The sequence below is a fragment of the Leptonychotes weddellii genome, chromosome 1 (assembly GCF_054177405.1).
Source record: "Leptonychotes weddellii isolate Sample4059 chromosome 1, ASM5417740v2, whole genome shotgun sequence".
NCBI classification, from domain to species: Eukaryota; Metazoa; Chordata; class Mammalia; order Carnivora; family Phocidae; genus Leptonychotes; species Leptonychotes weddellii.
In genome coordinates, this window is record NC_138369.1 from 11,472,986 (window position 1) to 11,489,799 (window position 16,814).

General features: G+C 55.5%; 1 protein-coding gene across 6 annotated transcripts in view; it reads right to left on the minus strand.

Annotated features, from left to right (window-relative positions):
- The window catches only part of MEF2B (myocyte enhancer factor 2B), a 23,950-nt gene continuing 7,136 nt past the window's right edge, over nucleotides 1-16,814 (minus strand). For 2 of the 6 annotated variants that reach the window (XM_081816017.1, XM_006744581.3), the window contains exons 2-9: nucleotides 3,970-4,052; nucleotides 3,243-3,446; nucleotides 2,170-2,304; nucleotides 1,549-1,696; nucleotides 1,246-1,379; nucleotides 1,059-1,152; nucleotides 761-872; nucleotides 1-457 (exon numbers count right to left, since the gene is read on the minus strand). In XM_081816017.1, coding sequence (XP_081672143.1) covers nucleotides 232-457; nucleotides 761-872; nucleotides 1,059-1,152; nucleotides 1,246-1,379; nucleotides 1,549-1,696; nucleotides 2,170-2,304; nucleotides 3,243-3,446; nucleotides 3,970-4,023 — 1,107 coding nt within the window. In that variant the 5' untranslated portion in view covers nucleotides 4,024-4,052 and the 3' untranslated portion in view covers nucleotides 1-231. The other 4 variants (XM_081816022.1, XM_031040484.2, XM_081816000.1 and 1 more) reach the window with 4 other exon arrangements.

Below are 16,814 nucleotides of genomic sequence, written 5' to 3' on the forward strand. Positions count from 1 at the left end.
TCTGAGTAGCGACAGATAGTTTCGTCCATGGACACCACGCGTGTTTTATTGGTGGATACACACACAGGAAAGGGAGAAAGGAGCACCCCCTACCGTGGATCTGAACTCCAGGCCCTCACTTTGGAGGGACGTTAACTGCTGGCTCTTCTCTAACGACGCGGGGAGGGAGACTGGGACCCCACGTGCCCTCGCCCCGCGTGGGAGGAAGGACCCATGCCACCCCTGGGTCCACTACCGAGCCCAGCCGTCGGCAGTGGGCAGACGGCGTAGGGGGGGTCCGGGCCGTAGGGGCTCTGCCAGGGGCCGGGACAGGAGCAAGGGATAGGGGAAAGTCTTGGGAAAGTCGCCGGGGCCCCCAGGGGCTGGCGAGAGGCGCTCGGACTTGATGCTGACTGGGGGGGTTGGTGGGGAGGCGCCACGGGCGGGGGGACCCTCCTCACTCAGGCTTCGGCTCCCACTGCAGGGAGAGAGAGAGAAGGAGGGTTGTGAGCTCAGCGAGGAAGGGAGGAAAGCCAGGGAGGTGGAATGGCTTGGACAAAGGCTCGGCGGGAGGACCTTGGGAAAGGAGGGGGTGGCGGTCCCTCTTGGGGTTTCCAAAATAGCCACCCATCCCACCAAGAACAGACGGGAGGGGCTGAGTGTAGAACCAGGAGTGGCCACCAGAGGTCAGCAGTGGCTAGGGGCTTCGGAAGACTTGGAGGGACCCCCACAACGACCCGAAATACGGAGGGGAGAGAGGAGGGGCAATTGGGGCACTTACCTGGGCTGGGGAGGGGCGGATGGGGGCCCATCACCCCTGGAATGCTGCCAGGGGGCCAGGGTGGGGGGCTGCAGCAGGCCAGGGGGCGGAGGTGGGTCTCCCAGGCCATAATCTGGGGGGTAGGAGGAATAAACTGAGGCCCTGACCTCAGGGAGCCCCTTGCCCAAGCTTGATCTATCCCACCAGCCAGTTTTCAGTCCTGGTGGGTGGGGAAATGCTGACCACCCCTCCACCCCTCACCCCCCACAGGCAGGTGTATGGATGTCTCCCATGGCAGGGAACATGGTGGGGTGCATACCTGGGGGGCCTGCAGGGAGGAAGGGGAAACTCCCGAGTGGGGGTCCTGGAGCTGTGGCAGAGCATGGACTCTGTAGGCTACCATAGAGGCCTCTCTGTGGGGAGACAGGGTAAAGGGGAAACTGAGGCCCACACCCAGGCCATCCTGCCCTCCCCCAACAGCCCTGCTACACCTTCCCCTCACTCACTGAGGTGCTCAGTCCCCCTCGGGCCCCCGACAGGCTAGCAGGCAGGTCTGGCCTCCGCCCATCTGCTGCCAGGTACAGGGGTGGTGGTGTCTTGCTGGCAAGGTGGCTCGGTGAGAAGAGAGGGTGTGCCAGGCCTGAGGAGCAGGAAACCCCCAGAGAGAGGGCATGTGGCCATGTAATCTAATGAAGTCTGAGGTCCAGAGGTAATACACACAGACAAGCAGTGCCTGAGCCAAGATCCCTCTACAAGCCCCCCTTGGATTCCCACTCCCTTTTGCCCCAGGGCCTGTGGCCCATGCTCACCTGGGGGCCCAGCTTTGGGTGCTGCTGGCCGGAAAGGGGATGGGCGGCTCTGGGCGGGGAGGGCCTCCCCAAGCCCACTGGGGTCGCAGCCTGGTGGGGGCAGGGCCCCATATACCATGTCCGGGCTGGGCATAGTAGGGGCTGCTGGCTGAGGGCAGAGAGGACGGGATTGGTTGGAGGAACATGGAGATGAGGACATCAAATCCAAGACAGAAAATTAGGGGCCAGCCTCCACCTCTGGAAGCCCTTGCTACTCCTCCCTCTGGCCTAACCCCACATGATGGAAGGAGCCTTTGTCTGGTGCTGTCACTCACTGACAGGCCCAGAGCTGAGGCTTCTTGCTCAGCATGGGGTTGGCACTGAGGGGGCTTCCCAGGGTGTTTGATGAATCAAAGAAATAAAGGAGGAAGAAATGGCTGTCCATTGAACTCTTATTCATCCTTCAAAACCCCAACTATAATGCCCACTCCTCCAGGAAACCTTCCCTTCCCACCTAGGCAGAGACCTGCTCCCTAACTCTAGGCTTCTTGGCCTTAGATCCTTGTCTGAGTCTCAGCCTTGACCACTTGGGCCTAGGAGGTGAGGGAGGGCCCCTTCGTGGTGGTGCAGGAAGTCACTTACATAGAGCCGGGGCCGGGGCAAGGTTGGGTCACCCCCGTCACCTGCCAACCTTCGCAGCTTCTCTCCTGGCCCGTCAGGCCCTTCATCTGGCTCCAGCTCTGGTCCATCAAGGCCCACACCCCTCCGCTTCAGTGTCTGTGGGGAGGGGAGACAACAGGGTGACCCTCCCCCAATCCTAGCCAGGGAACCTGGTTCTATGGGAGAGGGAAGAGATCTACCCTGCCCAGCTCTGTGGGTGGATCGGAGTGCAGGCACAGCCTGTTCCAGCCAAATCCCATTGATCAAAAACCCTAGTGGGTTATCATCTAGCAAATTCCAAATGTGTGTGAGAGAGGGACTGTCCTGCCCTGGGACCAGAGAGGCCCAGGTCACACAGTGGGGGCCAAGATCCACTGGCCCTGCTGGCACTGTCCTAACACTCCTCCTGAATACGACCCTGCTACCTCCGTTCCGCACTGGAGTGCAGCCTCCGTGCCTGGAGTGCAGTAGGTGTTTCATAAATGTTGGAGGACAACCTTCTAGGCTTTCCTGAGCTGCTTCCCCCAGGACCTGCACACTCCTGGAGCCCTGCCTCTCCTTTGACAGCTTCTCCCCCACCCTCCTGAAACATTAGGGGTCACCACGTGCAGCCCTAGGCCTGCTGGTCTCTCCATCTCCATCTCTGGGGCTTCAGCTTCCCATCTTGGGAAAAGATTCCCATGTCCAAAGGGAAGTGATCTCGCCCAGCCTGAGTGGCGGGTGTGGGGGACGAATCAGCTAGTGCCCGGCTGCTTCTGTCTCTCTCCTGGGGACACAGCAGCTCAGACAAAAACACTCCGGGCCCTCAGTGAGGTCTGCTTGCTCTCTGCCCTCACCAAACAGGGGACAGGATTCAGTGAGATGAAGTGTGTGCGGGGCACACAGTGGATGTTTTTATCTCTACTGTGGGGGCAGCTGCTCCTCGGAGGGACCCCACATTGCCTCAAACCTGCTTTTACCAGCAGTAAAGCCAGGTTGCAACACTCGTCTTTTGTGCCAGGAGTCCCTAGGCTCGGAGCAGGCGCAGGGCGCTGGGAGGAGTGCCCCAGGGGTACCTCAAGGATGTCGGTGTTGGTGCGGCTCTCGTGGGGCTCGCTGTACTCCGTGTACTTCAGGAGCACGCGGTCCATGTCCGTGCTGGCATACTGGAAGAGGCGGTTGGCGCTGTTGAAGATGATGAGGGCGATCTCACAATCGCAGAGCACGCTCAGCTCATAGGCCTTCTTCATCAGCCCGAACTTCCGCTTAGTAAATGTCACCTGGAGCCGGGACGCACAGACGGGGTGGGAGAAGACATGGATTGGGGGTGGCAAGGAGGAGATGGAGGGGCCTAACTGTTCCCTGAGCATGCCTCAAGATTCTGTGCCTTGTGCATGCTGTCCTTCCTGGCTGCTCCCCTACTTCTCACCTCTCAACCCGGCCAACTCCTATTGGTGCTTCAAAACCTTGTCCAAATGTCCTCTCCTTTGGGAAGTTTTCCTGGGTCTCCAGGACAGGGCCCACATTCCTTCTCTGAGCTTCCTCGGTTCTGTGCCTCCCTCTGGACCAGCCCTCTGAGTTGGGTGGGTTTGTGTCAAACTTCATCTCTCCCGTGACTGGGGCTCCAGTCGTCAGGGAGAATAAATGAATAAATCATCATGAAGATGAGCAAATGCTACATATCAAACTCCGGACTCCCCATGCCCTTGCAGCTCCCCCAAATGGACAGGCCTTTGCCCAGGCTGGGTCTGCTGCCAAGAACACCTTTCCCCCAGCCACTGTTCCCCCCCCCAGTGAACTCACCTGCCGATTCCTTTGGTCCAGAATGCGGGAGATCTGGATTTTTTTCCTCCCCATTGTGCCAGGCTGGTTGGAGCGACCTTGGCCTTGCGGGGAAGGAAAAGAGGACAGAGTGGGTGGATGGAAAGTGAGACCGGACACCCAGCCTCCCTTCTGTCTTCCACCTGCCCCTGCCAAGCTCTGAGGGGGGGATGATGGGGGGAAATCAAGGCAGGCTGGGTCCCCCCCACAATCCCCACTCTCAGCTGGCCCCAGATGCAGTAGATGCTCAGTGAACACCTTTGGACCAATTCCACATGAAGAGAAGGCTAATCGAGGGCAAAGGATCGGGGTACAGATGCCCCATCCCTGCCTCCAAAACAAAACAAGGTGGTAATTGTGGGACCTCGGGGGAGCCTGACCTTCCTAAGCCCCTGTGTGTGTGCAGTGGGGATAACAGTGTCACGCACAGCCCGGTGTTGTTGGGAGATAAAGTGAGCTAACCCACGTGCAGCATTCAGATCCGTCCAGCACACAGAAGATGCTATAAGGCGCCTGGGTGGCTCAGTTGGTTAAGCGACTGCCTTCGGCTCAGGTCATGATCCTGGAGTCCCGGGATCGAGTCCCGCATCGGGCTCCCTGCTCGGCAGGGAGTCTGCTTCTCCCTCTGACCCTCCCCCATCTCATGTGCTCTCTCTCATTCTCTCTCTCTCAAATAAATAAATAAAATCTTTAAAAAAAAAAAAAAAGAAGATGCTACATATGCACTGCTGTTCTGAATACTAGCAACAGCCTAAAAGCCCTTGACGGGCCAGGTTGGATGGACATCTGATGCCGATACCTGGCGGCACTCAGGAAACATCGCTCACTGAATCACTGATCTTGAGCCACTGGAAAAAAAAATTTTAAAAGCCTGGTACGCTGCACATCGGACACCTTTAAGCCATTCAATTCAAAACAGCTCCCCAACAAGCAAGATCAAGGGCTGTGGTTATAAGAAAACATATATTTAAAAATTGCATTGAGAGTAGAAAAGACTAGAAGGAAATGAGCAAGATAGGAGTCACTGCTGGGTGGAAATTTATGGGTGAATTTTTCCCCCTTTGTAAAAAATTTAGATGCAATTTGCACCACCTAAAAATCACCATTTTAAAGCGTGCGATTCAGTGGCACTCAGTGCGTTCACACTGTTGTACAACCATTACCTCCAGCTAGCTCCAGAAAGTTTTCATCCCCCAAAAAGGAGACCCCATGTGTATTAGCAGTCACTCCCCATCCTGCCTCCCCAGACCCTGGCAACCACAGATCTGCTGTCGCTATGGACGTGTGCGTTCTAGAGGTTTCATGTAAATGGAAACGTACAATGTGTGACCTTTGGTGTCTTTTTTTTTTCCTTCCCTTTTTGATTATCTGAATTTTCTAACTTTCCCCTCTCAGTGATTATAGATTATATCCATTTAAAAAGAATTGGGGTGGGTGCCTGGGTGGCTCAGTTGGTTAGGCGACTGCCTTCGGCTCAGGTCATGATCCTGGAGTCCCTGGATCGAGTCCCGCATCGGGCTCCCTGCTCGGCGGGGAATCTGCTTCTCCCTCTGACCCTCTCCCCTCTCATGTGCTCTCTCTCATTCTCTCTCTTTCAAATAAATAAATAAAATCTTTTTTAAAAATTATAAAAAAAAAAAAAAGAATTGGGGCGCCTGGGTGGCTCAGTTGGTTAAGTGTATGCCTTTGGCTCAGGTCATGATCCTGGGGTCCTGGGATCGAGCCCTGCACCAGGCTCCCTGCTCATCAGGAAGCCTGCTTCTCTGTCTGACCCTCACCCTGCTTGTGCTCTATCTCTGTCAAATAAATAAATAAATAAAATCTTAAAAAAAAATAAAAAGAATAACAGGGGGGACCTGGGGGCTCAGTCAGTTGAGCATTTGACTTTTGATTTCAGCTTGGGTTCTGATCTCAGGGTCCTGGGATTGAGCCCTGCAGGGGGTTCCAGGTTCAGCGGGGAGTCTGCTTGAGGATTTCCTCTCCTTCTCCCTCTGTCCCTCCCCTCTCTCTTTCTCTCTCTCTCTCTCAAATGGACAAATGAATCTTTAAAAAATAAAAAGAATAACAGGTGGGAGTAGGTCAGGACACCCTGAAAAGACCTCAAACTTAGAGCTCACCACTGGGGTTTGGGCCTGAGGTCTGCTTGAGAGAAACCCTGGACCCTTCTCCTGAGGACCTTGGATCTCCCTGGAGGCGTGCTCAAGGGTGAGAATGGACTTGTGGAGGACAGCATGTCCCCAAGATATGCAGCATGTCGGGTCCAGGCCTTCCCCAGCTCTCCCCTTGCAGGGCTCCTTGGAATGAAGGAGTCACGTTGCCCACCATGTAGCATTCATCCCACTGTACAGACAGCCACCCCAAGGCATCCAAGACCCTTCCACCAAGTCTATGACCACATGACCTCCCAGCCCCTCTCATGTCACAGGTGACTGAGGCTTCAGGTGAGTGGCCTGCCCAGGGTCAGGTGGGCCTGCGGTCAGGTCCCAGACAGCCTCTGACCCACTGGGCAATCCTCAGCAAGGGAGGCCTCTCCCTAGGCCTCAGTGTGCTGTTCTGTGGAGGGGCTGGGTATGAAATGCAGAGCACCTGACACAAGGCCTGGGAATGAGCTCTTGGGAAGTGTAGGAAAATGTGGGTCCATCTCCAGGAGCAACCATACCTGCTTCCCAGACTCCAGCTCCAGGGGTTTGGGTGGGACCCCCTCACCCACTGTTCCAGAGTCCCAGGGCCCAGGAGTGTTAGACACTGTCATATTTGGCTTGCTGTGTGACCCCAGGTGTGCCCTCCACTCTCTCTGGTCTGGGTCTCTGAGCAGTCATAACTATGCAGAGCCAGGACCCACGGGAGCCCCAGCCCTGGCCCCCCAGCTCCAGCTTGACTTGCTAAATTTAACTTTCCGGGCTAATTTTAATCCCTGGCCGGAATCGGGTGCGTTCCCACGGCTGGGACGTGTTGCCCCCGCCCTGACAGGTCCCTCGGGACAGAAGGGGGGCACTGGTCCGGAGGTCCTGGTGCCAAGGTGACTCCGGAAATGCCCCCGTGCCTGGGGTCCCATGGGAACATGGGACTCAGACATGAATTTCCAGGCCTGGAAGATCTGAATCTGGACCCTTCTCAATCTGTCCCCAGTTTAGACAAGGACATCTTGGCCAGGGCAAGGCTCACATAATGAGGGAGCCCCATGAGCCAGAAGGTGGGGGTGGTTCTCTCTGAACTGAGACCCAAGAGCCAAGACAGGAAGCGAGTTCCAGGTAGAAGGAGGAGCAGGTCCAAAGGCCCTGAAGAAGGACAAGACACAGTAATGAGGCTGGAGCAAGGAGTCCAGGGGTAGAGGCCAAAGAGACAAGGCCATTGAGCGATCTACCCAACATACAGCTCTGATCATACCCCATTCTTGCTCACACCCTCTTCATGGCTCCCCTCTGCCCTCAGGAGAAATTTCTAGTCCCCAGCCTGGCATTTGAGGTCCTGCCCCAATCAGCCCCTGCCAATCTTAATCTACCTTCAACAAAATGACTCTGCCTGGAAAGCCCTTTTTTTGGCCAACTCCTATTCACACTTCAAAACCCAGCTCAAAAAATTAATTCCTCTAGGAAGCCCTCCCTGCCCTCACTCTGGACTCCTACAGCTCCCGAATTTCCCCTCCAGTTTTGACCCAATGGGGCCAGGGGTGTGTATATACAGCTCTGTCTCCCTCAGACTGGAAGCCCCTCAGGACCAGATTTAGTGAATGGAGCAGGTCAAGAGAGACTCTGAACTGCCCCCAGCTTCCCTCAACAACTTCCTCTCAGACTCCCCCAGCTGACTCCCTACCCAGAAATACATGGGCATGCAAATCCAGTCACTCAGCGTTGACCTGTCTCAAGCCCAGGTGTGAAGGGCCAGCCAAGGAATGCGGAGGCGGAAGGCCCAGAGTGTGCATATATATTTGTACTCACATGCAAATCCCCACTGAGCCGCAGACAGACCCGGTGGCCTGTTCTCCAGATGTTGGCGTGATCGGAACTGCTGGGGGGAGGTGGCAGCACATGCTGAATGTGCCAGGCACGAGGGGGGAGGCCTCTTCTGTGCACACATCCCCCCTCCACCCCCACGCTATCCAGCCAGAAAGCAGAGAGTTTGTGGCGTCTGTCCAGCAGAGAAGCAAAGAAATGGGCCCATTGACCTGAGAATGGAGCAGGGAAGAAGGGCCAGGAGAAATCCAAGAGGGCATCTCAGAGGAAGAAGCATGTAGTTGGGCCTTGATGGACAGGTTGGATTGGGGGTCTGAACAGATGGGAAGGGGGTGGGCATTTGAAGCTGAGAGTCCAGTACCTCCCTACCCTTTTCTTCATACCCTCATACTTAGCATATACTAAATATCCACCAAGTGCCAACTCCTTCAATAAGCTGATCACAAAGGAAGTAGAAAGTTTAAGTAGACCAATGACCATAGAAGATTAGAAAAGTGACTCAAGACCTACCATTAAAAGGACAGCAGGCCCACATGGTTTTACGGCTTTTATCAAACCTCAAAGGAGAGGGAAATGCAATGTTACTGAAACTAACCCAGACCTTTGCAAGCAATGAGAATTGCCCAAGTCATTTTTACAAAAACTCCTATATGTCAGAACCCGACTAAGTCCAGAGAGAGAGATGTATTTTTTTTTTAAAGATTTTATTTATTTATTTGGCAGAGAGAGACAAAGCGAGAGAAGGAACACAAGCAGGGGGAATGGGAGAGGGAGAAGCAGGCTTCCCGCTGAGCAGGGAGCCCGATGCGGGGCTCAATCCCAGGACCCTGAGATCATGATCTGAGCCGAAGGCAGACGCTTAACGACTGAGCCACCCAGGCGCCCCAGAGAGAGAGATGTATTGACCATGAAAGGGTCAATGTGAACCAGAGATTTCAGGGAAGATCTCCTGAAGAGGTGAGATTGGAGCTGAGACCTGGAACACATGAAAGAGACAGCCAAGCAAGGGAAGAGCCAGTCATGGAAGATTTTGTGGGGGTGAGGGGTATTCCTGGCAGGGGGATCTCCAAGGGCAAAGATCTGGAGCGATCAGAAGTTTGGTATTTTATTTTTATTTTTTAAGATTTTATTAATTTATTTGTCAGAGAGAGAGAGAGCACAAGCAGGGGGAGCGGCAGGCAGAGGGAGAAGCAGGCTCCCCGCTGAGCAGGGAGCCCAATGCAGGACTCGATCCCAGGATCCTGGGATCATGACCTGAGCCGAAGGCAGAAGCTTAACCGACTGAGCCACCCAGGCGTCCCAGGAGTTTGGTACTTTAAAGAAATCACAGAAGACTGTACGGGCAGACAGTATGACAGTGGGAAGAGGGGAGAGGGATGAAGGATGGTGGTAGGGAAGATTGTGAGGGTCGGATCACATAAGGCCACAGTGAAGACTGTGGGCTTTACTCTGAGGTCAACGAGGAGCCATGGAGAGTTTGGGGTCGGGGGGGTCGGGATATAATTTTACAGTTTGAAAAATCCCCTTGTACTCTCTTACATGGCTGGTGGGAGGGGAAAGAGGCAGAGCCACTCGGGAAAACCAACTGGTGTCTCCTAAAGGTGAATCCATCTTCCCTATGACCCAGGGATCTCTCTCCTCAGTATTCACCCAAGAGAAATGGGTCCATATTTTACCAAAGGACACAGACAAGAGTGTTTTCAGTAGCTTCATTCATCCTTGCCCCAAGCTGGAACCCACCCAGACGCCCTCCGTGGGAGAATTGGCTAATACTCTCTACTAGACTCTATGATAGGACTACTACCTAGCACAGTAAAAGGATGCACTCCAGCTCCATGCAACCACACAGGTGCTGGACTCAACAGCGGGGACGCGCTGTGTAATCCCATTTATGTGAAGTTCCAGAAGAGGCGAAATTCCCTTTTACAGTGATGAGGGTCAGCACAGTGGCCACCCCGGGCAGGCACTGTGACAGGGCAGCAGGACTTGCAGGGGCTGCTCCCCAGCCCAGAGTCCAAGGACTCAGACATGTTTTATTTGTGCAAATGTGTTAGCCCTACTCCGATGATTTGTGCCTTTTTCTATGATTTATCTCAGTCAAAAGATTTTTTTTAAAAAGCTTCCTCTGCTCAGGGTTGCCGTGGGGAGTAGCATCTAAGAAGGAGGCAGGTGACAGGGAGAGGCTGGGGCAGGTGTCCAGGTGGGAGATGTGAGGCCTGAACTGGGACGGGGCGGGGGGTAGAAGCGGAAGAATCGCTTGGCAATGAAAGAGCCTGGATCCACTGGTGGCATATGTGAGGGGTGGGAGAAGAGCCTAGATCCCAGGCCTGAGCACTGTGCAAGGAAAGAACTGAGGACAAAGGAAGGTTTCCTGAGTGCCCGGAGCACCATAAACTCTCAATGGCTGTACCTGTGCTCACTAAGTCAATCAACAAACACCTCTGGGGTCCTTCAGGCCGTAGACTGTCACCTCTTTGACCTGGTGAGGTCTTTTAGCACCTTGGTGATGGAGATACTACAGGAACTGGGAAGAATGTCACCCTCCCACTGACCCTTCACCATTGCTTTCTCCCTGTCTGAGGACTCAGTTTTCTCACCTGTAAATAGGGGTAAGAATCCTTCTTCCCCACCAGCTGGGAAGGACGGGGTGGTGGATGGCTCTGCTGACCTTGTCTTCTTGCCTTCCAGAAGCCAGAAGGAAGAAGGACCGGGCCTTGGGACTGGGGGCGCTGAGTCAGCATGCCATCTTGCAAGACCACAGCGACACACACAGCGACACGCTGGGTGATATCAAGCCCCCACTTCCTCCCCCATAAAATGGGTCACAGGATTCTGACCTCAAAGGCCTTGCAGTGAGAGTTTGAGAGAAAAGACCAGGAGCCAGTCAAGTTCCCCTTCTTGGCTCCCAGTGGGGCTTAAATGGGGGGACAAGTGGCACAGTCACGCTGCCGGACCCCGGAGCCCAGAGGCCACAGCTTGGCGGGGCACCCGGACAGGGAAAGGAGGGGAGGAAAGGAGAAGTGAGAGGCAGGTGGGTGGTGGTGGGGAGGGGGAGGGGAGGGCCCACGGGGACGCGGCGAAGCGGGGAGGGGGCGCTGCTCCTGGGCGGCTGCAGCGAATCAAGCCTGCAACCTCGCCTCACGCAACCCAGGAGGTGGTTTCATCACCTGTTCCCCAAGTACCTCATTACAGGCGACAGGAAGAGCCCCTTGGAAAGCTGGGACCCTCCCCTTCCTCTCTCTTGAGGGCTCAAGCTATTCCGACCCCAGCTGCCAGCGACCCTCCCCCCCAGCAGGGGCCCTGGGCCTGCCTCCTACCCTGGGGGCCAGGGGAGATGGTGCCCCAAGTGGGGGGCCTCTGTGGGTGACCTAGGGGCTGGCTCAGCCCACAGTAGGCCCCAAGGGCAGGTGGGCTCTGGCAGTGACTCTGGTGTGGCCAAACTTGTGTGGGCCTCAGTTTCCTCCTCCAGGAAATGGGGAGAGTCAGGGCTGCCTTGCTGAGCTGGGGTTGGGGGGTGCTGGGGCTTCACAGTAGGTGTTCTGTACTCCTCCTTCCCCTGTGCATCAAGCTTTCATGGTCACATGGTCACCTCTACTCAGCCCTGGGAGGTGCCCAGATCAGGCAAGGGCCCTAGGCAGACTAGGCAGGGGGTTTAAGGAATAGGGGGACGAGAAGAAAGCCCATTCCTCAAATGGAAAGATGAGGGTAGGGAGATGCCCCACACAAGGAGTCCCCCAAACAATGCAGAGCCCCTCAAAATGCACAGATGCTTAAAACAAACATAGATCTCCCGGACACATGGATCACCCTCAAACACATGTGGATCCCTCCATACAAAAGTCCCCAAAAGACATGCGGTCCAAAATACACACAGATCCCCCAAACCCATGCAGCTTTCCAAACACACATATCCCCAAAACACACTCAGAGCACCCTGCACATGTAGACCCCCAAATACACACAGACCTCTCCAGACACACGCTGAGCCCCTGACACATTCCAATTCCCCAAATGCACCAGACTCCCAAATACACGCAGACACTCCCAAACATACCATGCCCCCCAAACACATGCATGTCCGTTGCCCGTAGACCCTCAGACACAGGTAGGGCCCCCAGACCTGCAGTGGTAATAATGCCCAACCCTCTGGCTTCTGGAGCCAGAGTGGTCAGCAGCTCCAGGGGAGGGTCGGGGGTTGGGGAGTCTATGGGAAGTGAACACCTGGGGTGGGTCACATATCTGGGCACTTCATGGGGCTCACAGGCTACACCGGAGCAGGTGGCAGGGGATTGTAGGGATCTTTTCTCTTTTTTTAAAGATTTTATTTATTTATTTGAGAGAGAGAGAATGAGAGAGAGCGAGTACATGAGAGGGGAGAGGGTCAGAGGGAGAAGCAGACTCCCCGCCGAGCGGGGAGCCCAATGCGGGACTCGATCCAGGGACTCCAGGATCATGACCTGAGCCGAAGGCAGTCACTTAACCAACTGAGCCACCCAGGCGCCTGGATTGTAGGGATCTTTGTGGTGATCCTGGGAACTGTAGGGGTCTGAGGGATGAGGTGTGTCACCCATATACAGCTCTGAATCCCCAGAAACTGAGAATGTTCCAGTTGGAGAAGACCCCTTAGGGATCCCTTGTCCATGAGTCCCTCTGATACCCATGGGGAAACTGAGGCCCAGTGGGGTCCCTCAGACCTCCCCTCCCCAGGTTTGCTCCTAGGAGGGCCCACTGTGGCCATGTACTGAGAGGCCAGGGCTGTGGCTGTGGGCCTGGCCAGACCAGGGTTCAATTCCTGGCTCCAACGCACATTCATTGCCTGACATGCTCTGAGCCTTAGTTTCCCCATTTGTACTGCGAGTCCCTGGGAGTTCCCCAGGCGCCCCCCTACCTGTCCCGCCTCTTTAGAAAGGCCTTATCTACCAGCAAATTCTAGTACACCTTCTGCCCCTTTTCGGGCATCTGACACAGTAGTCCCACACAGACCTGCCACATTCCCACCACTGGGCCTTTGCCCAGGCTGGCCTTTCCCCTGGTCCACCACCCTTGCCAGGCTTGCCCAGGTCTGAGGAGCTGCTCCATGTCCTTCGAGGCCAAGCAGAAATCCCTTTTTCTGGAGGCGCCAATTTTCCCAGGGGAGAGTCATCTCTCCCTGAGGCACTTAGCCCCACTGGAAACTTTCTGCGTTTCTTTGCTACTTTCTTTGACAATCATGCTGTCCCACTACAACGTCCACTCGGTGAGGGCAGGGGTGGAAGCTCCCCAGTGCCCGGCACACAGTAGGCCCCCAATCACCCTTCCTTGAGTGAATGAGCAAACTGCTTAATCAATGGAAGAAACATGGACAACTGGTTCAGTTTTCTTTTAAAGGCCTGTGGCCCACAAAACAAATTTGAGCCCTGCCCCCTTCCAGTTGGAGACCCCTGCTCTGAACAGCCACCAGCACAACAGCCAAGTGGATGGTGCTCATGCTCCTTTCCGGCCCAGGGACTGACCCTCCGTAGGTCCCACTGTCCATCCAGGAAGGAAATCATGTCCCTCATCTGCCAAGAAAGCCAGTTTCTCTGACACAGCTACTGCAAACAGAAGCCCACTACCCCATGCCACCTCCCTGAAGGGTTTGGGACCCTGACCCCTGGAGCTGGGAGAGACTCTACATTCAGAACCCAACCCTGCTGTCCCAGGTTGGAGCTCAGGGCCACCCATGGCACCCAGTGATGTCCCCCGAGCCATAGGGGCAACTGCAGGGATGGCCCAAGATTCCCCTCTCTTTGTTCCAGAGAAAGATATCCCTGTGGGACCCCCAGAAACTCATTCCCTGAGGCCAGGGCCTCCCTGCTTGGGAAATTAGCACATTTGTCAGCGCTGGGCAGAAGGGACTCGGCCCACGGCCCAGCAGACCCAAGACGTAGCCATCCGAAGGTGGGGACCTTGGGCATCCGTGGTCCCCACTCTCTTCCCCCAGAAATGTCTGAGAGCACACCAGGTGCAGGGGACATAGGGGCAGGGAGTGGACAGACCCAGCCCTGTGGGAGCGGTGACAATAGACACATAATCATGGCAGAGACAGAGACCTTCAAGGAAGAAATTCAACAGAAGGAAGCAGGAGGGGTGGGTGGCAGGGGAGGGAGCTGGTTTGGAGAGAGGGGTCAGAAGGGCCTTTCTGAAAAGGGGGTCCTCAAGGACGAGAGGACACTAGCCATGTCAGGATGTGGGGGAAGACTGCCTGGTGGAAGAAATGGCAGGTGCAAAGGACCTGAGGTGGGAACATGCTGGTCAGCTTCCAGGTGCAGGGGGAGCCAGTGTGACTAAAGCAAGGGGGAGGTGATGGAGACAGAGGAGGGCAGGGAGGCCACATGGAGCCTCAGGGGTGGAGATGAGAGGGTGGGCTGTAGAGCAATGGGGAGCCATGGAGGGTGTGCAAGGAGGTGAGAGCTGTGGTCTGATTCAGGATTTTCAGAAGACCCCATGGCTGCTGTGGGGAGAAGTCCTATTGGGGGGAGGCCAGGACAGCATTTGGTGAGAGACAGTGGGGGCTGTGGGTGTGGAAAGTGGACAGGGGCAGGCCTGTGCCCGCAGTCTGTGACTCCTTGTGCCAACGGGCCTCAACTGCTCCCTGCTGAGGGCCCTGCCTTGATCCCGGGTGAACCTGGACCTGGCAAAGAGCAGGCCAGGAAAGTGGACAGCCCTGAGGTCTCCTTGGCCCTGATAGAGGGTGGGGTGGGGATGGGCCTAGACGGGGCTCACAGGGACTTCCACTCGGTCACAGTTCGGATGGCACCTCCTATTACTGAGGGCCTACTGTCTGCCCAGGCCCACATGCTACCTCCTTTACACACAGAACCTGCCTGACCCACAAAGAGCCCAGTGAAGTGGAGATCACTGTCCCCATTTTACACAAGAGGAAGCAGTCTTCCCCGGGGCCACACAGCGAGACCCCCCAGATTCTCACTCTAGCCTCGCTTGTACCCCAGGGCTGTCCTGCTGCACCCCCAAATCACTGCCCTTGCACAGTCTGGGAAGTGAGTCTGGGGCATTGTTGGGGTCCAAGACACTCATTCTTGGGCCTGAGAGGTGACAGGGCAGTCTCACAGCTCCCAAGATATAGGCCCAGGGAGACCCTCTTCTGGGGGTTGAGAAACAGGACCCAACCTCTGTGTGCATCCCACAGGGATTCAAGGGCCAGGGTTGGGGTGAGCTCTCTGACCCCAAATGGGATTCCAGTGTATGATAAATCCTCTCTGAAAAATGACATCTGTCTTCAGGTGTCTATGTTCCGCATATCCGAAGGCCAGACCCCTAACATTTCTACATTAATTGCATCTGAGTTGGGGTAAAAAATAATTTTAATTCCCTTTCCCTTTCTTAATTTGCATTTTCCAGATGTCTGCCTGGTTGGGTAATGATTTAACAAAATATCATTAGTTGGAGGTGGAATGTAAAACCGAGCTCAACTTGCTCAGGTCACAGGGGCAGCTGCAGAGCTCAGAGAGGGGCAGTGATCTGTCTGAAGTCACACAGCGAGAGGAGAGAGAAGACTGGGCCCCTCGTTCCTGGCTTTGTTGTCTCTGGATGGCAGAGGGGCAGCCTTGAGCCCATACTTTCTCTGAGGAGACTGGATGTCTCCATCTGGCCTCAGTCTTCCCTCCTGCAAAGTGGGCACTCCAGACCAGATAAATAGCTTCCAGCTCTTGTAGGTGAGACCCCCCCGGCCCTCAATGTTCTAAAATTTCATTCCCTGGAAGTCAAGATTCACTCCTTGACTCAGACAGGCAGTGGGAGGCAGGCATGGGGACAGGATGGAGGAAGGCTGACTTCTCCCAAAGCCCTTTTGACCTTTGCAGTTAAACCCCACACACTTGTCCTTCCCAGTCTAAATAGTGTTTTGAACCCAGTTTCTGTCACTCCAATAGTCTGAGAGTTCTCATTACTGGATGCCAAATGTCCAGAGGTCCTGACCTTCCTGGGTGAGGATTTTGGGGCAGGCCAGGCATGGCCTCAGCTATTTCTGACTTCCAAGTTTGCAACAAGGGGACTGAGGATAACCAGGTAGATCAGTCAGCCATGTCTGCAGCCCTGGACCCTGGGAGGGTGGGGGGGGGCGGGTAGGGGGAGCATGACTGTGAAGGTAACACAGCCACCAGCTTGTCGTGTGCTGACAATCTCAGAGGGCTGTGACTATTGTTCCTGTACCCATCTCCCCGATGGGGAAACTGAGGCACAGGGAAGCGGGTGACCCAGGCAGCTGTGCCACCGCCCCCACCCAGGGCTCCATACCTCCTATCCTGCCCCCAAGCTTCACAGGCACCCCGTGGGCCCAGCTGAGGCCCCACACTCACTGCCTGAAGCTCAAACCCCACAGGGCAGGTAAGGGTCATGGCAGTCACAGGCACACATGGATAGTCATGCCACATGCAGGTGTGGGGCAGTGACACACAAGGGCAAAGTCATAGCAAGGCACTGGGGTGTGTACAAGGGCCTGGAGGATGTGCCAAGGGGTGCATCTCCGGAGAGGGGCACACTCCAGCTCACAGACCAGACACAGAGCTCACAGACAAGTAACAGGGGCCAATGGCCCCACAACTTGGGACACACAATTCCCCAAATGACATCAAAACCCTCAGACACATGCCCCTTGGACACACAACCTCTCAGAAACACAACCCTTGGACTCGCAACCCTTTGGACACACCCTTCCCCTCAGACTCACACCCTTTGGACACAACCGCTCAGGACACACATCTCAGGCTCACATCCTAGGACGCACATCTCTTAGACACACAACTCTCCAACGCACGGCAGCACCCTTGGACTTCCAAACCCAACCCTAACCACAGGTGCCGTTCAAATGACACCACACAAACCTCGGCCCGACGC